The 21,447-nt window shown below is 47.8% G+C and overlaps 1 protein-coding gene across 2 annotated transcripts in view; it reads left to right on the plus strand.

Moving 5' to 3' along the window:
• ADAM12 (ADAM metallopeptidase domain 12) overlaps window positions 1-21,447 on the plus strand; it is a 395,851-nt gene that overhangs the window by 328,880 nt on the left and 45,524 nt on the right. For both annotated transcript variants that reach the window (XM_067709072.1, XM_067709071.1), the window contains exons 13-17: window positions 3,435-3,524; window positions 5,048-5,243; window positions 18,100-18,208; window positions 18,314-18,512; window positions 21,175-21,252. In XM_067709072.1, coding sequence (XP_067565173.1) covers window positions 3,435-3,524; window positions 5,048-5,243; window positions 18,100-18,208; window positions 18,314-18,512; window positions 21,175-21,252 — 672 coding nt within the window. The remainder of the gene's footprint in view (window positions 1-3,434; window positions 3,525-5,047; window positions 5,244-18,099; window positions 18,209-18,313; window positions 18,513-21,174; window positions 21,253-21,447) is intronic.

Consider the following 21,447-nt stretch of genomic DNA (forward strand, 5'->3'; position numbering starts at 1 on the left):
TCTGAGCTTTCCCACATCAGCAGGAATGATCCTGGTCTCCATCTGACCATTTCTGTAAGAATATTGGGAGTGACCATAAGTTCTAGGGGATGGGGGTTGCAAAGGTGGTTTGATCAAATGTTTTTGTGCCCTTGCTGTGCCCATCCAAGGTCACAGCGCTGTCCACAGCGGCGTTCAGCTTTGCTCACAGTGCGTAGAGAATGGTTACTATGCAGGAACAAAGTCCTAAGTCCTAACAGAGACTCTTTTTCAGATTAGCAGAGGAAAACTTAAAACCGTCATGGGATGGGTTATGCAAAGCGGAAATCGCTTGGAGACTTTTTCTAATTGCGTAAAGAAAAAAACAATTAGTTTAAATTACTCCTGTTTCTCAGGAGAGGTCGTGTTGGCTTTGAAATGGTTATCTTTTATCTGAACTCCTTGTAATTGTTTGTTAATCTAAATAAATTTGACAGCTCTTCCTGGAGCCATGAACTCTCAGGTTTGGAATGACTCTATTAGCAGTCATTTATCCCATATGCCAGCACTGCCACCAGCATCCCTGCCACCCTCCCCGTCACTACTGTTAACGTGTCCACCACCACCCCACCATCACCACTGCTGTCACCGCCATCACCACCAACCCCACCACTAGCATCACCACCGCCACCATCATGTCAGCAAACGCTCGAGTGCCTGAAATCCTCCAGCCTGATGTCGTGGTCTTCTCTCTTTTACCTCCATCAGGAAGTCACTCAGCTTTCCCAGGGTGTTTACTGTCTCTCCAGGCAGCTCGTTGCAGGACAGCTTTGAAGAACTCAAACTCTTTGCTTACGTAAGAGCCGTGTTCTCCCTCCATGTAATTCCCAACTGTATATTTCTGTGCTTAGGGTCCATATTTAATAGGAGAAGTTCTTGCTATCTGAAGAGAACTCTCGTTCTCATCATCCGAAGTTCTTTCTTCCAAGAAATCAAAGTCGCAGGCAGGCCTTTTGCCTCAGTTCGCAGTTATCTTTCATTTTTCTTTTAAACTTCTTTTTAAAGTTTAAGCTTAGACTGTGTCTGAGGGTATGAAAGCCCATTTCCCAGTTTCCAAGCTGACCAAAACTTTTAGACCTGTGAACCTGGGTTCTTTACCCCCCACTCAGTGCTCAGGCCCTGGAAGTATCCATCATGCCTTTGTTTCATATTGGCCTACGTATCCCCTGGACCATAAAGCCCTCCAGTGTCACCACATCAGTGAGTAAACGGGGTCAGAACAACTGCCCCAGCTCATGACTGGAACCAGTTTCTGTTCCCTTGCTCCCAGAGATAATGGCCACTGTTTTCAAGAAGGTGCATTATTGTCTTAACCCCAGTTCATTGTGATTAAGAATCTCTGTCTACTACCTACAACCCAAGGATGACAATTAGGGCATTTACTGAGAATTCTCTAATGGCTTCATTCATTACTCTTTCTTCTTTGGAGACTTAGGGTTCGTTGGCTCTGCTGAACTTCTCTATTGAGTACTAAACTAGTAAATGCATCAACAGATGAAGAATTTGTCTCTTCTGATAGAGTTCTACGGAAGGAATAGATGCTGGGTAGCTAAAAGGCAAATGAATGCTGAAGCGTTCTGTCCAGGGCACTGGATTTACATCCACCATGAGGATTTCCTGACGACTTGCTCGTTCTTCCAAGCTAATAGGGTTGGGAAAGCAGCCTTATCTCCTTGTTTAAAGTCAATAGGACGCCAGTAGCTTGCAAATATCTTTTAAACTTAGTTATCTCTCTCACATTATCAATCCCCTTTGAAGTCAAAACCATTCGACTTGGCTGTGTTTCCATTTGAACTGCTGCGTATGTTATTTAGCGATTTGGTGGGGGGGTGGGAGTTAGTTCTTAAAGGATCTTAGGACCCAGTTTTAGGATGGCTGATTTAACTTAGAAGTGCAAGGAAGTCTGTAAGTTGGCTAATGTGTTATTAGGAGAGCCATTTAGACCATGATGTACGGGACAACACTGCTGTACGTGGGATGGCACTGATCAGGAGTGCCACGGATGGCCTCCGTTTAAAAGCACAAAACAAATTCCTAAGTGTTTTCGGATTGTAAGTCCATGAGTTAGAAACCTTTCCCGTCCTGAAAGCTATGACTTCTGGTTGGCAGTTTTATCTTACTGTATATATTACACACTCCGGATGTTTATAAAGTCCTTGAGCAAATTTAAAATTTAATAATTTGGGATGTATGTATGATAGGAGCAAACAGTAGAAGGGAGCATCGTTCATAGAGTTTTACAAACGGTACAGTTCAGATACTGGTGAGCCATAAACCGTCTGGATTATCAACATTTTATTCATTGCGTTTATGATACTAATAAATTCATTCGTGGAAGATGGTTTTGGGGAGTAAACTATTATACTATTAAAATAGTATGTGATGGGCTTCACTCTAGCCATAGCATAGAAATTCTTCAGCACATATCATATTAAATAAAATAAAAGGACATTGGTAAATTCAATCCTGAAGACTCTATTGAGCTCTTCTTTCTAATGATAATCAATTGCTTCTAAAATGTGTAAACTCCAAGTTACTGGAATGTTCTAAAGCACAAGATGTCATAAATATCCTGGATAGATATGTACAGGCCTTTTGTTGAGAGCTGAGCAAAAGGTATCAATCTCTTGTTTCATTTTGTTAGAAAAAATTAGGTGGCTGTGAAGCACAGTGTAACAGAGCAGTTCACTTCCTCTCTAGGGTTCATTTCACAGAGGACAATCCAGCTACTCTTTGATCTGTTTAAATCCTTTGCAGATCAATGGGCACAGCCCACGGATCTCCTTCTCAGCCTCTTGCTCGTTCTGAGGTGCATTTCTGACCTGAGGAGGGTCTCATCAGGTGAGACAGCCCACCTGTGCTGAGCAAGGATCCAGCTACGGCGTCTGGTTGGATTGCAGGGAACTGTGTTTCAAACACAATTGATTGGACTTCATTTCCTGCCAATATGCTCTAGATTAAACTCTGGATCAGTCTCTGAAGGGTAACGTGTGTATGCATCTCTGTAGATTTTTAAATAAGTAAGTTCATAGGACTCCAGTGGTCCTGGTATTATTCACTGCATTAAGGCCAGCAGCCATCAGACAGACACACACACAAACACACAGCCTCACCCGCTGCTGACATGAATGGCTCCCGAGCCAGCCAGCCTTCCCGTCCGGGTCCCTCACCCCACCATGAAAGACGCTTGAGTGCTACTGACTTTTCCCAGGGACACGCCCTCCCAGGCAGTTCATAAACACTTACCAGAAGCTTTGCTTTCTTCCAGAGGAAGATACTCCTCAGTCCGGCTAGTTTTCATCTCCAGAGCCAGGCCCTCTGGTTCTTTCCTCCCTTTTCAATCACTTAAGGTGTGACCTTTGCTTTCCGTGAGTATTTGCGCCACGTGACCCTGTCAAACCCGTTCCCGTCTCCAGGAGTGTCTGAATCTCTGCTGCAACGCCACCACCTGTACCCTGAAGCCGGGTGCTGTCTGCGCACACGGACTGTGCTGTGAAAACTGCCAGGTGAGCGTCCTCCTGGCCCCGAGGTCACCCGCGCAGGCAGCTGGTTCGACAGTGACGCAGGGCAAGCGATGGGACAGGGCCACTTCCCAGCACTCGCTGCTGCGGACACTGTAATCCTTATCACGCAAGTTGGTACCATCTATCTCCTATTTTTATTATCTTCCGATCTTCATGTGAAATGTATATTCTAATGCTAAGTCATCTGATAAATTATAATAATTATATAAATTATAATAATTTATAATTTATGAGTTCTTTGGTAAGTAGACCAAAGAACTCCAGCTCCATGTTAAATGTTCCGGGTCTGCTGTTGGAGGAAGGTTTCGAAAACCAGTCCCCACTGCTGTGGGGACTCATGCCGGGTCCCTCTGCTCCATCCCAAGAACGTCTGCCTGCTGGGTGAGGAGCTGCGTGGATTTTTCCAGGGATCTTGTGTCAACATCTTGATCTTGACGTGCCCCCAACAGAAGGTGCTGGCTGACCCAGCCCAGCCAAGAGTGGCAGTTTTATACTTTTGCCATTTTCTGCCACCGTGCCTGCATTCATTTTGGCAATTCTGTTGTTTGTCTCATTATTCAGAGCTGAGATCTGCCAGAGTCAAAGCCTGAGCTTTTGATTCAAAGGTTCCAAGAGTTTTATTTCCTTTTAATTAAGCAATTGATCTTGGCATTCTGCTTGCAGGAAACTCCCTCTTAGCGACCCAAGTAGAGCACAGTGTTTGCGAAGTGCGTTACGACATTTTACATTCAGCTTAAAGTATCCTTCATCCCCTTCCTACTTGTAATTAACTTACGGGGAACGAAGGTTAAAAGAGGCAGCTGGTGGTGGAGGTGCCTGGAGGGTGCTTCAGGGGTGGGACAGGTCACTGGTTGCGTAACCTCAGACAAGCCACCCTGAGCCATAAGTTCTTCAACCGCAAAAAGATGAGGCATCGTTTGGCATTGTTGTTCCTAACATCCTGTGCAGCTCCCTTGCTTTACTTCTCTACATGCCCCTGTGAAGTCCTGCAGACAGGTTTCCAGCTCTATGATTTGATGGCAAAGTAAAATCGCTGTTGTAAGTGTGCCCTTGGAATTATTTTTGTCACCTTGCCCACAAAGGCTAACGCTTTAAGCGCAAACGTCTTCTTAAAACACACGGTGGTGTCGGTGACCAGAGATCTTGTTCTTAAGAATCAATGGGTCCATGAGGCAGCACCCGCTCCCCCCGCCACCGAGGTGCCAGGTGCCAGCCACCTGGCACTTTCTGGTGCTGCTCACCAGAAAACCCTGATGTTGCATGAAATTAAAAAGGGGCTGATCTTAGTTACCCCCCATAATGGAAAGGTGAACCTCAGAGCCCAGAGCAAGGCTGTTTATTTAATGAGCTCTCTCTGCGGTAAAGGGAACTTCCTTTGAAATCTTCGCCCCTCTGTGTGAAGCTACAAGAGGATGGTTCTGTTCCTATCCACGTCCGGAGTGTTGCTGAGACCCTGCTTCCCCGTTTCCCGCAGTCACGAGCTATAAACGGCTCTCTCCTTTCAGCTGAAGCCTGCAGGAACGGCGTGCAGGGACTCTAGCAACTCCTGCGACCTCCCGGAGTTCTGCACGGGAGCCAGTCCTCACTGCCCGGCCAACGTGTACCTGCACGACGGGCACCCGTGTCAGGGAGTGGACGGCTACTGCTACAACGGCATCTGCCAGACCCACGAGCAGCAGTGCATCACCCTCTGGGGACCAGGTACGTGGCCACCACCACCTGGGTGCAGAGGGCCAGGGCCAGGGCGCCCACTCTCTGTTCCCATGAGCATCCCTCCCAGAGTGCGCTTTCGAAAAAGCTTCCTTCTGTTCAGCTGGAGCGCTTGGCTCTGGTGGGACTGGGGCCCTGCCAGGTACTGGGCACGCAGAAGTGGGTGCTGCCCAGAGCCTGCCCCAAGGAGCTCAGTCCAGTCCAGACAGAGATGTGTGAGCACCTACTGTGTGCCCGTGGGGTGACAGGGATAAACCAGCCAGGACCCCTGCCCTCAGACAGCTTAACAGGGAGTTGGGCAGACAGACGGCAGAACTTCCCACCACTGCCCTGACTGTGTTAGTGCTTCTTAGAGCCCAAGCAAGGACCCCAACCAAGGGCAGAGGGTACTGGAGAGAAAGTCAGTGCTGCTGGAGGGCCGGGGGGCTGCCTTGGGAAGGCCCAGGGCAGACCTGATGTGTGAGTCTGTGATGGGGAAGGATGTGCAGAGGGGTAGCCCAGAGTGGGAGGCCCGGGCTCCAGAGGAAGAACACGGAGACAGATGTTTAAGGGCCCTGAACACCTTTGAGGTTCTTTTCAAGTTTTTTTTTTTTAATTTATTTATTTTGTTTTATTTATTTTTGGCTGCGTTGGGTCTTCGTTGCTGCGCGTGGGCTTTCTCTAGTTGCGGCGAGAGGGGGCTACTCTTCGTTGCAGTGCGCGGGCCTCTCACTGTGGTGGCTTCTCTTGTTGCGGAGCACGGGCTATAGGCACGCAGGCTTCAGTAGTTGTGGCTTGCAGGCTCAGTAGTTGTGGCTCATGGGCTCTAGAACGCAGGCTCAGTAGTTGTGGCACATGGGCTTAGTTGCTCCATGGCATGTGGGATCTCCCCAGACCAGGGCTCGAATCGTGTCCCCTGCATTGGCAGGTGGATTCGTAACCACTGCGCCACCAGGGAAGCTCCCCTTTCTGGTTCTTGAAGGTAGAGTGACAGACCCGTGTGTCCCAGAAAAAGCACCCAGGTGGGAAGGTGGCCAGGAAGCGGCTGCTGCGTGATTGGATCCCTTAGAGACTGTCCACCACTTCCCGGGCATGGGCCGCTGGGCCTGGGCTCCATATGGTTTGGCCCTTGTAACTCTCCCATGACCCCTGAGGGAGAGACAATGACGACAGCTTTATGGAAGGCAAAGCTCAGACTCAGAGGCTGGAAGTTATTTCCCAAGGTCATGAGGCTGGGATTTGAACCCAGGTCCTTGTGACCCAGAGCCCAGGTGTAGTTCTCACGCTGTGCCGTCACCCCAAAGAGCCAGTGATCGGAAGTCCCACAGGTGCTCTAGAATTAAGTGGATGCACAGATGTGAAACGGGGAAGACTGAGTCCCCTGTGTCTCTCTCTCCTCCACTGCCCCGTCTTCTGGGGCCGGAGATCCAGGGCCTGGTGGGCAGCCCAGGGCATGGGCTTGTCACCCCAGGGTTGGCCGCTTGTCTCCTGCGTTGAGGATTCTGGCGGTGAATCCCACAGGGTATTTTCCAAGACTGTGGCCCCAACTATCTTGTCATTCTTCTCCCTCTGCCCGTTGGTGGCAGGGTGACCTCAGTTCTGGCCAGGGGCCCCAGCTGTGGCAAGGACACTGTGACCAGCCGGGCCCAGGCAGAGGGCCAGGCAAGTCCAGGCTCTGCAGGGGAGAGAAGTCCGATACGGGCCTTTGTCAGTCTTTATGGTGAGGTTTTGGGTCTAGGGGTGATGAAGGAAGTAAACGAGGGCGGAAAACAATGACTAAACCTCAGAGCTTGGGTTTTCAGTGTGACGTGAAAGCCGTGACCCAAGCGTGGAGAACGGGGCAGATGTTTCTTGGGGCTGGGGCCAGTCATGGAGCCCAGTCACCACCCCCCAAAGCCAAAGATGCCCTTGTGCGCTGGGAACTTTCTGAGGGAACAGAGAGAGCAGCCTGGATGCAGCAACAAGGGCTAACACAGCCTCCATTTATCCCATTCTCTGGAGAGTTCTTCCAGAGCCTCAGGTTTCACGGATGTGCTTGGGCAGGTGGAAGGAGAAGCTGGTGGTGCCTGGAGCCTTAGTGCTTTGTCCTTGGGCCCTGGCCTCCTCCCTGGCTAGGCAGGAGGGCCCAGGCAAGGTAGGGCTTACCGCTTCCAAAGCTCCTCAAAGACAAGCACAAAGTAGTCACTCACTGTACACACGTCACATGGTTGTATGGGCTCTGAGTGGCGTAGTGACTTCAGACACCTTTTAGCCAAGTGGGGTCACTTTGGGACAGTGACTCGTGCTGCAGGCCAAAGCTTCATGGCCTGAAGCATCCCTAGTGGCCGTCCCTTCCCAGCCTTTCTCCGGACTCGGTAATCTCCCCTTCTCGAGTTACAAGGGATCTTATGACACTCCCTTCCAAGGAGCATTCCGTGGCCAGAGCACACACAGCACTTGGAGCTGTTGGAGTGAAATGTGGTCTTTGGTGCCCTGCTGGATTAGGGCGTCTGGCCCCAGTTCCAGAGTGAGTCAGATGGAGCCCCGCCGTCCTCTGAGCTCCCACCACCGAGTGACTCAGCTGGCTACGCGCCTTTGATTCATGGTGACCAAGGCTGGTATTCATTATCTCATCCGATTAGTCCTTCTCGAGCTGCCTGACCAGAGACAGACCCAGACAGGCGGACAAACTGACAGCATGACTCACAGGCTGAGCTTCTCAAAAGCAGTGGAGTTACCTGCTTGGAACCCTCAACATCCTTGGGAGCGAGGGTGGGGACCCCGGGGACCGCACCACCCCCAGGGCAGGGGCTGCCTCCCCGGGGCTCCGGGCCGGCCCCTTCTCTCCCCTCCCATCCTCACCCTGGTGACTGAGGACGCTTTTGCCCGGGCGACGGTGGGCTTGCCATGAGGGGGCCATGGCACATAGACTAAAACATCTCTGACGTCAGAAATTCCAAGTTCCTGGAAACAACCAGCACGGGGACCAGGCTTGGGGAGCCCCTCAGGCTGGTGACTTCCTGGGGTTCCATCTACCTCGGCCAACCCCTTCTTAGTTCTTGCAATCACCGCACAGACTTCCTCGGGAGAGCAGAGAATTTAGTGCCACCACCAGCTGTGGCACTGGTACAGTGGCCCTCTGTACCAGGGGGCTTCTTGGAAGGGCCTTCACCCACCCCCTTTGCAAATGTGGTGCGTTCCTTTCCTTATATCAGTGTGGCAGCCTCACTGTCAGGTTCAAGGGCACCATGTGAGTTTCCTGTGTGTGCTCTAACTCAGTGGCTTACGACAACACAAATTTATCATCTTCTAGTTCGTGGGGTCGGACGTCCTAAGATCAAGATGCTGGCAGGGCAGCGTTACCTTCGGAGACTCTAGGGGAAAATCTGTCTCCTGGCCTTTTCCAGCTTTGAGAGGCCGCCTGCAGCTCCTTGGCCCCTGGCCCCTTCACCCACCTTCAAGGCCAGCAGCACAGAATCTTCAAATCTCTGTCTCTCTCTGACTTCTGCTTTTGTGGTCAAATTTCCTTCTCTGACTCTGACCCTCCCTCCTCCTCCTGGTAAGGACCCTTGTGATTATTTTGGACCAGATCACCCAGCATCGTCTCCCCATCTCAAGATCCGTAACTTAATCACGTCTTCAAAGTCCCTTCTGCCAAGTAAGGTCACATAGTCACAGGTTCCAAGGATTAGGGCATGGACCCCTTTGGGGGGCCATTTTCCGGCTACCATAGGCAGTGAACAGACCACTTATTGGCAGGGTGACCTTCAGCAGGTTACTCAACCTTGTTGTACCCCGTCTGTAAAGTGGGGAGAGTAATACGTCTACCGCACGGGTGTATCATTGCCCTCCAACATAGCTTATTATCTATTTCGTATATGTGAGTACATTACATGTATATATCACATGCAGTGGCATGCAGCTTGCGCAGTGCCTGGGGCTGTGGGGAGGGCTGAGATCTGATGGGAAGAGAGAGGGGGCTCAGCCTGGGGTGAAAGGGGTAGGGGAGCCAAGCAGGAAGGCTCCAAGCCGAGGTTGCCTTGGAGTGGTCATTGCCGGGGTGGGAGAGGCGGGGACTTCCTGCGTGTGGAACAGCAAGGGCTAAGGTGCACAGGAACGGGGGGCCATCTCAGGGAACTGCGGTCACTTCTGCTTGTCCAGAGCTTGGGCTGTGACCTGGAGCGCAGAGAACCCCGTCTGCTACCCCCTTCTCTCATTTGCTAACGGTTCAACGACGTCCTGCTATTGTGAGATGCTGACCAAGAGCCCTGGTCTGCCAGAGTGACGTACTTCCCACAGTCCCAGTGCACTCTTACCTGGACCTCTGCAGTAGAGTCGGGATGTGACTGTCACAGTTCCAGGGGCAGAGGTCACTTCCTCGGCCAGGTCCCGGCCAGCTAGATGTGCCAGGCTGAGAGCAGCATATTGCTGTGTTACAATGGTTGCTTTGAATTAGCTTTTCATGTTTCGGAAGAGGAAAACTTATTGTCAAGGATACATTTGCAATCTTTCATTTCCCATCCTTTAGCAAACGCTCTGGGATCAGGGCCACATTTGCTTTGGGGTCATTTCTGACCCCCTGTGAAGACAGTAACTCATAAATCTAGGAGTCGCCGAGCTCTTGCTCTGCCGGCCCTCGCCATTGGCAACTTGGCCACAATCCTCCGTTACACTCAGGAAGTCAGTTAGTTACTCACTCCCCAAATCTGGCTACCCAAACACTGACCAGATGAAGCCCTTCCTTCCAGCTAACTATTCCCTTTTGAGATGGACTTTTCTCAATCCAGCATTATATTTCAATAAAATAATCCTGCTTCCAAATCTTTCTACAAATAAATGATAGAAAATTCAAAACATATGCCTGCAACTCGTAACTGGCAAAGTCATATACTTTTAGAATACCTTTTGGGACTTTTGTTCATCCACTTGTTTTCCTAGTTATTATTGTTGATGATATTCTTGCTGGCCCGGAGTTGACTTTTTTTTTTTCTCAGTGATTTTTCCTCCACAAATCTTGCATCTCAAGACTATCTGGTGATGTCAAACCCATAAACGTTATGTGCAACTCACACCATGCCTTGTATTTAGCCCTCTGTCCACTTCAGTCTTAACAGCCACAAAGATTTTCTGTCAGTGTGACATGACCTTTATTCCTTCCAAAACACAGCTGGATATGTTTCTTCAGGCACAAAATTTATTTTTGCCAACGTCATTTATCCAAACCACTAGCATGATCGCTGAAAACGGTTGGAAATTAATCTTACGGATAACTGTGTGTCTAGAATCACAAACAGTCTGCATCGAGGAAGTCCTGAAATATCTTAGTTCTATCTGTTTTATCACTCACCAGAAAATAGTGTCACCTGATTGATGCAGTGTGAGCGGGCCAGACGATTTTTACGGGCATCTTCAGTGTTCATCTGCCAGGCTAGTTCCAATGAGTTTGCTTTATGGCGACATACCTGGAGCAGTACAGTTACTAATCGTCCACGACTCTGGTGGCTACAGATGGGAAGAAAAGGGATTTTTGCCAAGAGTCGTAATGTGTAGGAGGCAGGGAAGTCTCCTTTTTGTCCCACTGTGCGAGAAAGGAATGATAGAATGTGTTTGCTTGGACTTCATTTTCCGATGGACCTGAAGGTCAATGTGGAAAAGCAAGACAGAGGGAGAATTATGGGGAGAACAAGCAGGCTTCAGTTGCTGTGAAGATGCCTTTGTCTGTGGACATTAGTGACAGGGGTTGGGGAAATTAGTGATGGGGGAGAAGCTGAGGTGACTGAATTGGGGACGTGCATTTGCATAACGGATGTGCGTTTTAAGGAAAAGATTAGATCAAGTAAATTGTGGGCTTAGTACAAGATGTCATCATCTCTCTTTCAAGAGACATAATGACATCGGGAACTCCCAAACTACAATTATAAATATAATTGTTATATAACTCTGAAGATAAACCTGGTAATTAAATTCCATCGCTTCTTATAGAATTATAAAATACGGTACGATGTCAAAATTCCCTCTGAAAGGCTAAATTTCATCTTTTGATAACGGCAGAACATCTAAGAGCTCCGTTATTAAGAATTCAAAGGCTGTAAATTGATATAGCGGTGATAAGAAAACTTGTCACTTTTTTTCATGAGACAGACACGAAGTGTCTCGTCTTCATGAAGACAGACACCTTTAAGTGCAGCAGATTTGAAGCCAGACCTGTACCTTTGTAACGTCTTACAAGTGGATAGAAGTCATTTACACCTTTTAGATTATTGACCCTTCTGTCTCTAAGATAGACGCCAGCTGGCTGCTCACACACAGAAGCCACGCGAAACGCTTGGCCGGACCCTCCTCCGCTGTCCTTCCCGGCACCAGTAGGTCCTGACAGCCAGGGCACTCAGGGTTTGCATCTTCTAGTCTGTTTCCTATAATGATGTTTTCTTTTATTGCAAGAGCTGTCCCTGCTCCCGAGGTCAGCACGGAACCCCCTTTCTGGTTTCCGTGCTTATAGGATTTCTTACTTCGTCTAAACTTTGAGGGAAAGACAGTTTTCCTTTCCAGGAAGTAAAATGTCTGTCTTTTCGTGACTTTATATCTTCTTTCCTCTTAAGACAGCACGGTAATCCTTCATGTGATGTAAATGAATAAGTGAACACCCAGAGTCACAGAAAAGGCAGGCCAGGAGACAGTGTTCATTTACCCAAGATGCTTTGTTCTACGGAAACCACAACTGACTTCCTCTGGGGAGGCCGGCGGAGACAGGATGTGCTTTCCCTAAATTGCTTTCCCTGTGGTTTTCACTCGTTCGTTCTTGGAACACACCTGCTCTGTGCAGGCCTGAGGCACCATCTCAGTCCACAGGGGCTTTTACAGTGAGGCAGGAGCCTCGAGACGTCACAAAAGGCAAAAGCAAGTGTGATAGATGCAAAGAGGGGACATCCCACCGGGATAACTGAGAGCAGCAGGGTCCCCAGGCTCGAGGGAAGGTGGTGATGGAGGGAGACCCTGAAGGACTCAGCCAGTGATGGCTAGTAACACAGCAGCCCAGGCCCCTCATCCAACCAGCTCGAGCAGCTGGGTTCCAAGGAAGATGCTGTTGCACCCGGCTTTGGTCATGTATCCATCATGACCCAGTCTTATGACCGGTGGCGTGGCACACTCGATGGGCCAGACTTGAATTTCATGCCCATCCCTTTGGCATTTGTTGGGAACGTTAACCCTACCTGAACCATATAAAATAGGTTTCCCATAAGAAAACAGGTTTTGCTCCTAGGAAAAGGGATATGGGAGAGGTATTAGACAAAGCAAACAACTGAGTAATCACAAGCCTTCTACTCTGCACCTCCTAATCACAAATCTCTACGATTGCTCCAAACCACCAGAGGAAACACGCACACACACGCACGCACACGCACGCACACACACAGGCTCTCCTATAAAGAGAGGTTACCGTCTAGGAAGGGCATGGCCAGTGGGCCGCTGGTGGTACCAGGTGGGGCTGAGCAGTGCCCAACCTCTAGCTGGGAGCTTGCTGGCCCCAGGAGGTGGCCCGAAACCCTGCGTGACAGTGTCCTACAGCTTGAAATTGGAGGTGAGGCAGCAATAGGGCATATTGCGATCTGAATCGAGTTTCAACTGCTTATATACTTCTTCATTTATTTTAAGTTTCATTTATTAAACCCCTTGGTCTTTAAACGTCATGTTTCTCATGCAAGATTTCTCATCCCAACGTGGAGACTTCCGGGTAAGAAAATGTTAGTCAACTGGATGAGAATGGGCATTGTAAGTGGGGTTCCGCCGCATCCTTCTCTCACTTCTGTCACTCACCTCCCCCATGCCATCGAAACAACAGCGGTTTCAGAGTATTGATGAAAGTTGATCGAAGTTGATGAAAATTTTCAATCCCTAAGTACTTGAGGATGGAGATGCAAACGAGCTTACAGCATCAAGGTTAACCATGAATTACCCATCATAGTGTACTTTCCCTTAATCCTCCAGATAAAAGAATGAAGGAATTATGTGACAAGGGATCAGGTATGCATTCTGGTCTTTGATTTCAGAAATATCTATCTAGCCTATCCCTAAGCATATGCAGCCGATGAAATCATGATGTGCTACTCATCCAGATGTGAGTTTCCTTTGCCACATTGTAGCCAGCATTGTCATTGCTATGCCCCACTGATGACATGTCCTGCCGATACATCAACAGTAGAGTGTGACGTGGCATCTCCTACTCCCTTGAGTTTTGGATAAGAGCTGAAATGAACAAAACTCTTGGAAATAGACAGTTACTGCTTTCTTGCAAGAGACAGAAAGTTAACCCTCAGAACCCTGCATTGTTCAAGCCACTGGGCAAATTAATACCAGAGTGGAGTAAATTTTACTGGTCAGACCCCACTCAGCTTTGTTTCTTTATGCACTGACTGCTACTGCATGCCGTGCCCAGCACAGTAACTAATAGCGGGGATGCCCAACAAATGGCATGTTAGTAAGCCAAAACGTTCCCATTCATCTAAAGCGTGTCTCTTGGTTTAAGGGCAAGGAAAGGAATTACAGGGAAGACACTCTTTGTTCCCAGAGTTCAATGGAATAAAAAGGAGTCAAACTCAAGTGTCTTTCCTTGAGGTCTCCCACTGCCTCTTTCAAAATGGTGCTCAGCGTCTGCGTGGTGTGATGAGGTTCTGGAGGACCAGCCCAGCCTGGTTGGGGGGGGGGGGGCCCAGAATGAGCACAGGACTCAGGGAAGCGGGAGCCTCACTCACTGAAACAAGTAAGGAGGAGATGGAGGCAGGGAAGCTGAGATCCTTGAGCGATGACTGTACTTTTTATTTAATATACAAAGTATGTACAGAACCTCCCAGGGTTTCCGACGAGGAGATTTTCTTTCTTCCCTCTCGTTTCCCAAGGAGGGTCCAGGAGTTCCTCACCCAGTCACTCAGCAGCCTTCATTGGCTTCCCGTGATGTGCTAGGCACTGGGGACACCCCTCTGTGAAGGAAACAGGTGTGAAGCCCTTACTGACACCATCCTGAACTATTACGGTGTTAAAACACGGCAAGTGTTGCAAACAAGGTCAGCTCCAAGGAGCTCCCCTCCCCTCACATCCTTAATGTTCAGGGGCCAAGCTGTCCCCTTCCCCATGATCAATGGCCATCCTCAGTGTAACTCAGGTTTACTGAGAGCCTGGGGGACTCACTGAACCTCAGGTCAGGTGCTGTCCTTGTCCCCGTCATAGAAATGAGGGAACAGAGTCTCAAAAGTTCCCATAACTTGACCAGGGTCTCCTAGTGTGTAGGGTTGACACCAGATCAGCCCATTATTGTGAGTCTCAAAGCCCCGGCTCTTCCAATGCTGCAGCACGGCCACCGATTGTAGAAATCAAACAGGAGGAGGCCTTTCAAAAGGAACTGAGACTTGATAAACGTTTGCTTTTGTTTTTCTTAGATCCCATACATGCGCAAACATAAAACAGTTTTCCCAAAAGATTCAGCATCGGAAAGAATGGTTTAACTACTGACCTCTTTTTTTAAAATGTATTTTATTGAAGTAGGGTTGATTTACAGTGTTGTGTTAATTTCTACTGTACAGCAAAATGAATCAGTTATACATATATATTCTTTTCATGTTCTTTTCCATTATGGTTTATTACAGGATATTGAATATAGTTCCCTGTGCTCTACAGTAGGACCTTGTTGTTTATTCATTCTCTATATAATAGTTTGTAGGTGCTAACTCCAAACTCTCAATCCATCCCCCACCACGCTGCCTCCCTACTGGCAACCACAAGTCTGTTCTCTATGTCTGTGAGTCTGTTCCTGTTTCGTAGATAGAGTCATTGGTGTCGTATTTTAGATTCCACATATAAGTGATATCTTATGGTATTTGTCTTTCTCTGTCTGACTTGCTTCACTTAGTACGACAATCTCTAGGCCCATCCATGTTGCTGCAAATGACATTATCTCATTCTTTTTTATGGCTGAGTAGCACTAACCTCTTAAGCTCTCCGTCGTGTCTTTTGAATCTCAGTCCAGCTGAGAAAGCACGTTGGACCTCGTGAACCTCTGTCAATGCTGGTTTAGAGGCTCATTGAGGTCAGCTGACAAAATTGGTTTTGAGAAAAGACGAACATTTATCCCTTGTTTAATTATTATTCCTAGGGTGTGCCTTCCTGCCTCCACTTTTTTTTTCTGGTAAAAGAGCTTTGAAAAGCTAACTTTGGCAAGCAACAGGATGGGTGATTAGGTTGTGGAGATCATGAATATACAGCCACTGAGCAAATAGAAAAAAGTAAAATCAAAAGACTCACTGTTGGGTGAGTGGGTACTTATGCCTAAAAATAAGATTCCCCTTGACAGCATCACAACAGAATAAAAGGGTCAGCATCAAAATAAGCTGTGGGGCTTCCCTGGTGGCGCAGTGGTTGAGAGTCCGCCTGCCGAGGCGAGGGGCGCAGGTTCGTGCCCCGGTACGGGAGGATCCCGCGGGCCGCGGAGCGGCTGGGCCCGTGGGCCGTGGCCGTTGGGCCTGCGCGTCCGGAGCCTGTGCTCCACAGCGGGAGAGGCCACGGCGGTGAGAGACTCGCGTACCGCAAAAAATAAATAAATAAGCTGAGAATGAAGGGAGTGTGCTGTGGAAAACAAAGACTTTTTTTAACCATTTTATGGAGTTACGATTGACGTACAAAAAGTTGTACGTATTTAGTGTGTACACCTTGATGAGCTTGGCGGTAAGTGTACACCTGTGAAACCATCCCCACGATCCATGCTGTAACCGTATCCACCCCCTCCTACATATTCCTCCCACCCTCTTTATTATTCACTATTATTTCTGTGTGTATGTGATGAGAACACTAAACGTAAGATTCACCCTCTTAGCAAATTTTTAAATATACAGTGTTAGCAACTATAAGTACAGTAGATCGCTAGAATTTATTCATTTTGCATAACTGAAACTTTGCACACTTTGATACCTCCCCATTCCCCCCAGTCCCTGGCAATGACCATTCTACTCTCTGTTTCTATGGGTTCAACTTTTTTAGATTCCACGATCATGCAGTGTTTGTCTTTCTGTATCTGACTTATTTCACTCAGCATCATGTCCCCCAGGTTCATCCATGCTGTCACAAATGGTAGGATTTCCTTCTTTTTAAAGGCTGAATAATATTCCCTTGTACATATATACTAGCATTTTCTTTATTCATTCATCTGTCAGTGGACACTTAGGCCTCCTCTGTGGCTTGGCTCTTGTGAATAATGTTGCAATGAACATGAGAGTTCAGGTGTCTCTTTGAGATCCTGATTTCAATTCCTTTCGATATTTACCCAGAAGTTGAACTGGTCATCGTATGATAGTTCTACTGTTAATTTTTTGAGGAACCTCCATACTGTCTTTTGCAGTGGCTGTATATATTCTCACCAACAATGTATGAGGGTTTCCTTTTCTCCACATCCTAACACTTATCTTTTTTCTTTTTTTTTTTTTTTGATAACAGCCACCATAATTGGCATGAGGTGATAGCTCATTGTTGTTTTCATGTGTATTTCCCTAACGTGTAGTGATGTCGTCCATCTGAATGTCCTCTTTGGAGAAATGTCTTAACAGTTCTTTTGCCCATTTTTTAATCTCGTTAGGACAGAGACTTGTGTCCAGTTCAGGGAAATGCCCTATGGGAGGAGTTTGGGAGACTCTCTTAAATGGTTTTTAAAAAAAACAGAGAATGGGAAAATAAGAGGTCTGGGAGGGGGGCAACTTAGTGCAGAGGTCAAGGGCTGAACCTGTTGCTGGTCTCGACTGCTGCAGGGATTTTGTTTGGTTTGATTTGTCTGCTGCTTTGTTTGTTTAATGAGATGCTGAACGTGTCTGGTGAGGAATCAGGTTGCAGAAAGATGGACGTTGTAGTAATAAGAACACCATCTGGTCCCTGGGAGGAGGCGAGCATTGCCCATCATGACGTTGTCACCTTGGAAGGCGCGCGGAGCCTCCCCAGAGCAGGGTGCAGAGAAGGGCAGGGGGCAGAGCTGGGCTTGGGGAAGTTGGCATCCTGGCTGATGTGAGAGGAAGAGCCCAGACAGGACACCGGTGTGGGCAGGAAGGCAGTCCCGGGGCACCACACAGGGCACAGCTTATCTGAAGAATGGAGAACATTTTCCTGACTTTCTCACGTAGTCTTCAACAGATACCACTATGATAGGATTCGAGAGCCCTCAGAACCTTGGCAACGCAAACCCCAGGTACATGTTCTCTCGTTCCTTGACCGGAAGACGTGCTAAAATGGCCATTTCCTGAGCTCTCTGGCTCCACGCCCCTCTGTACCGGGCACTGTCCTGCTGTGTAAAAAGACCATCAGATTTTATGCCTCCGTGGCCTCTGAGAGCAGTCTCTGCCTTGCAAACGCAGGCATTCGTTGAAGCCAGTGCTTGCTCCAGTGGGGAGCTTCGTGGGGCTGGAAACGTGATGTAAGACCTCCGCATTGCTCGTTCTCTCTCTCTCTCTCTTTGCTCCCTCACATTAGTCATCATTATTCCTTGGAACCTGCTTTAACTTGCATTTTCTCACCGGAGTCGTGTGGGAGTTGTTCAAGAGAGCAAGCCTTCCCTTCCCCCGCAGCCGGCCAGCCGCCCGCTTTGGGGTTGGGTCGGGTGCGGCCCCAGAGCCAGGCCTCATCTCTGGAGAGGCCGCACGTGCCATGGGCCCGGTTAGCAGCCCTCCAGAAGAGGGAGTGATGAAATGCGTGCTTTGCTGTGAGCTGAGGGGGGCTTGTATCAGGCATCAGCGAAGATGCCAGGTGTGATTTCTCGGGACGCTGAACATATCTTCCCTTAACCTGAAAGCCTCGTGCTGTTCCAAGAAAAATGTTCAAAACACTTGCAGGTGGTGAAAGTGCTGCTTTGCTTCTGTTTCAGGTGCTAAACCTGCCCCCGGGATCTGCTTCGAGAGAGTCAACTCTGCAGGCGACCCTTACGGCAACTGCGGCAAAGACTCCAAGAGCTCCTTCGCCAAGTGCGAGATGAGGTGGGGTCCGCCTCCTGACCGCGCCGTGCCTTTGAACTTCCCAGATCACTTAGGGCTGCTTCCAGACGTTCCCTCTTTGAGCACTGTCTGTTCTTGCCTTTCCAGAGATGCTAAATGTGGAAAAATCCAGTGTCAAGGAGGTGCCAGCCGACCAGTCATCGGTACAAATGCCGTTTCCATAGAAACGAATATCCCCCTGCAGGAAGGAGGTCGGATTCTGTGCCGTGGGACCCACGTGTACTTGGGCGATGACATGCCGGACCCAGGGCTTGTGCTTGCCGGCACAAAGTGTGCAGATGGAAAAGTAAGACCCATATGCTCCCTTGCATCACAAATGTAAGTCTGGAAGGGGGCCCACTGAGAAACGTCCTGTTGGAGAACCGAGTTACAGGGTTGGTTTGTTTTCCTAAATCCGCTTCTCAGGATGTTGCCTCTGAAATTCCGTTCTTTGCACCTAGAAGAAAAAGTCAATAAATCCTAGATCCTGGTCTGACCATTGAGATGCAGATTTGGGAAAATCAAGCTTGTTTTCTCAGCTCTTTAGTGTTAATAAGTCATGTCTACACTCTGGATGTTATGAGAGCTTCCAGCCAGGAAATTACGCTGGAAGGAAACACAGCAGCATATTATATTGTTTTTGGAAATGTGGTTTGGGTTTTTGGCACGGTGGGGACTTGTTCTCACCTGGACAGAATGGGAAGTCAGATGTAGTTTCAGAGACCCCCATACAGGGACAGGAGAGGGGAAGAGATAGGATAAGCTTAAAGCCAAAGGGTGTTCTTTTGGAGATCAGGGGGAAAGGTAGACTGAGATACTGGGGGTTGGGGGGCGGGCAGTTAGAAATAAAGTCCAAAACGAAAAAAAAATTTTTTTGAGATTTTTATATTCTGCCACATTGTTTTTTCCCACCAAACTTTCTCATCGGACTGAATGATAGCAAGTTAATAAAACACTTTAGGAAAGAAGATGCTTTTATTAGGCTCCTCCTTTTCAAAATGATTATGAAATCATTACTGACGTGGAGGTCACAGAGCAGAAAGGAAAGGTGCTGAGTCATCTCCTGTCGCAGAGTCCCTGTATGGGGGTCTCTGAAACTACATCTGACTTCCCAATCTGTCCAGGTGAGAACAAGTCCCCACCAGGACAGGAGTTCCCTCCACTCCACCCCCTCCCCCTTGCCCCATACGCCACAAATGCTTTTATCCTTAAGGCAACAGGATGATAAGTGAAACATGTTATACATTCTGGGTGTCTCCTTAACCACACCCATTGGCTTATATTCAAGCCTTGACATTAGACTGACACCATTTAAACTGTGGTCTGAACAGCTAAGGCCAGGTGCATCTGAACGCTGAAATTCCAAGGACTCCATTTATCAGTGAGCTTTTCCCTTCATGTGCAGGATTCCATGTGCTTTGATCTCCTGCCTGCAGAACACTAGTTCTTTGAAAGCCGTCCTTAGCCTAGCCCGTGGGTTGGGGGAGGGCAGCACGCATATGCTGTGATTCTGCCTGGGGTCCTGCTGTGTGCATTGCAACCCCAGACGATTTCCTTTCTTAGCTGGCATGTGACAGTCCCCTCGGCCAAGATTCCCACCAGCCCTGAGAGCTGCTTGGACCAGCCCGTTTTTTCAAAGGGCGTTAATCTTGCCTCAGATAAACTGCTGGGGTCAGATGGTGAATGTCTCCTAGGAAGGTCCTATTTGATTAAAAATGCTTCTGTAATCTAAAAATTAGACTTTTCTCCCTTTGACTCCACTAATTTGTAACATCTTACGAGAGATAAAGAACCTGATCCCTTGAGTCTGGACTATATTATGCACCTTTGAAATAAGACTAAACTCTTTCGACCAGCCCAGTACCATTTACCAAATCGCTGCTTCTGCAGAGGCTTGAGAAATACAAGGGAAGCGTCTGTTTTACTCTGCTGAGCATTTCTGTTGATGGTTTATGTCATCGACGATAGTACTTGTCAGTCGGTATTTTGGAAAATTTCCCATAGTTTAATATCTCCCTTACCAGATTCAAGGATTCTTGGAGTCTCTGAGTCTGCATAGGGCCAGGTGAAGGACTAGTCTCTTTTGTTCTCTCCTACATCTTTTAACGGAGGGGGAAATGCTGCAATATGTAGATTTCATTGCAAGCTCTAAACAAAAATCATGAGAAGGTCAGTTACCCTAATTGCAGGATTGACCAAAACCATATAAGATGCCATGAAGATAGACGACTTCCATAGTGTCCACATTGATGTGAGTCTTGAAATGGGCTGAGTGTGGAGGGCAGGCGTCAGGATCCATGTCTGGGTCCGAGGCAAAGTGCATTATTCATATTAACTGAGAGATGGTCTTCCCCAAGCTTTCCTTTGCTTTCTCTTCTTTTTTTTTTTCTTTTTGTTTTTTAATTTTTATTGGAGTATAGTTGATTTACAATGTTTTGTTAGTTTCAGGTGTACAGCAAAGTGAATCAGTTATACATATGTCCACTCTTGTTTACATTCTTTTCCCATATAGGTCATTACAGAGTATTGAGTAGAGTTCCCTGTGCTACACAGTAGGTTCTTGTTAGTTACCTATTTTATATATAGTAGTGTGTATATGTCAGTCCCAATCTCCCAATTTATCTCTCTCCTCCTTAACCCCTGGTAACCACGTTTGTTTGCTACATCTGTGACTCTATTTCTATTTTGTAGGTGAGTTCATTTGTACCCTTTTTTTAGATTCCACATATAAACAATATGATATTTGTCTTTCTCTGTCTGACTTACTTCATTCAATACGACAGTCTCTAGGTTCATCATGTTTCTGCAGATGGCATTATTTTGTTCTTTTATACGGCTGAGTAACATTCCATTGTGTGTATGTACCACATCTTCTTTATCCATTCCTCTGTTCTTAAACACACAGCTAGATGCATGTGCGTGTGGTTGTAGACAGACTGAGATATTTGCTGTGTTTCCCTCCTCTCCAGATTTGCCTCAATCGTCGGTGTCAGAACGTAAGTGTCTTCGGTGTTCACGAATGTGCGGTGCAATGCCACGGCAGGGGGGTGAGTAGGTGAACTGCCTTTGTGTAGCCGGCCCACAGCAAGTTCAGCACGACATCATTCCTTTGTAAAGGATTTTTGCCATCCATAACTTTGTAAAAATATAGCAGTCAGTGTCTCCTCAATATTTTCTTCTGAAGACGTTCATTTTCTTTGACCTTTACATAGCATAAGAAATGGGATTTTTATTTAACAAAG

Source organism: Pseudorca crassidens, chromosome 16, assembly GCF_039906515.1.
Source record: "Pseudorca crassidens isolate mPseCra1 chromosome 16, mPseCra1.hap1, whole genome shotgun sequence".
In the NCBI taxonomy this organism is placed as follows: Eukaryota; Metazoa; Chordata; class Mammalia; order Artiodactyla; family Delphinidae; genus Pseudorca; species Pseudorca crassidens.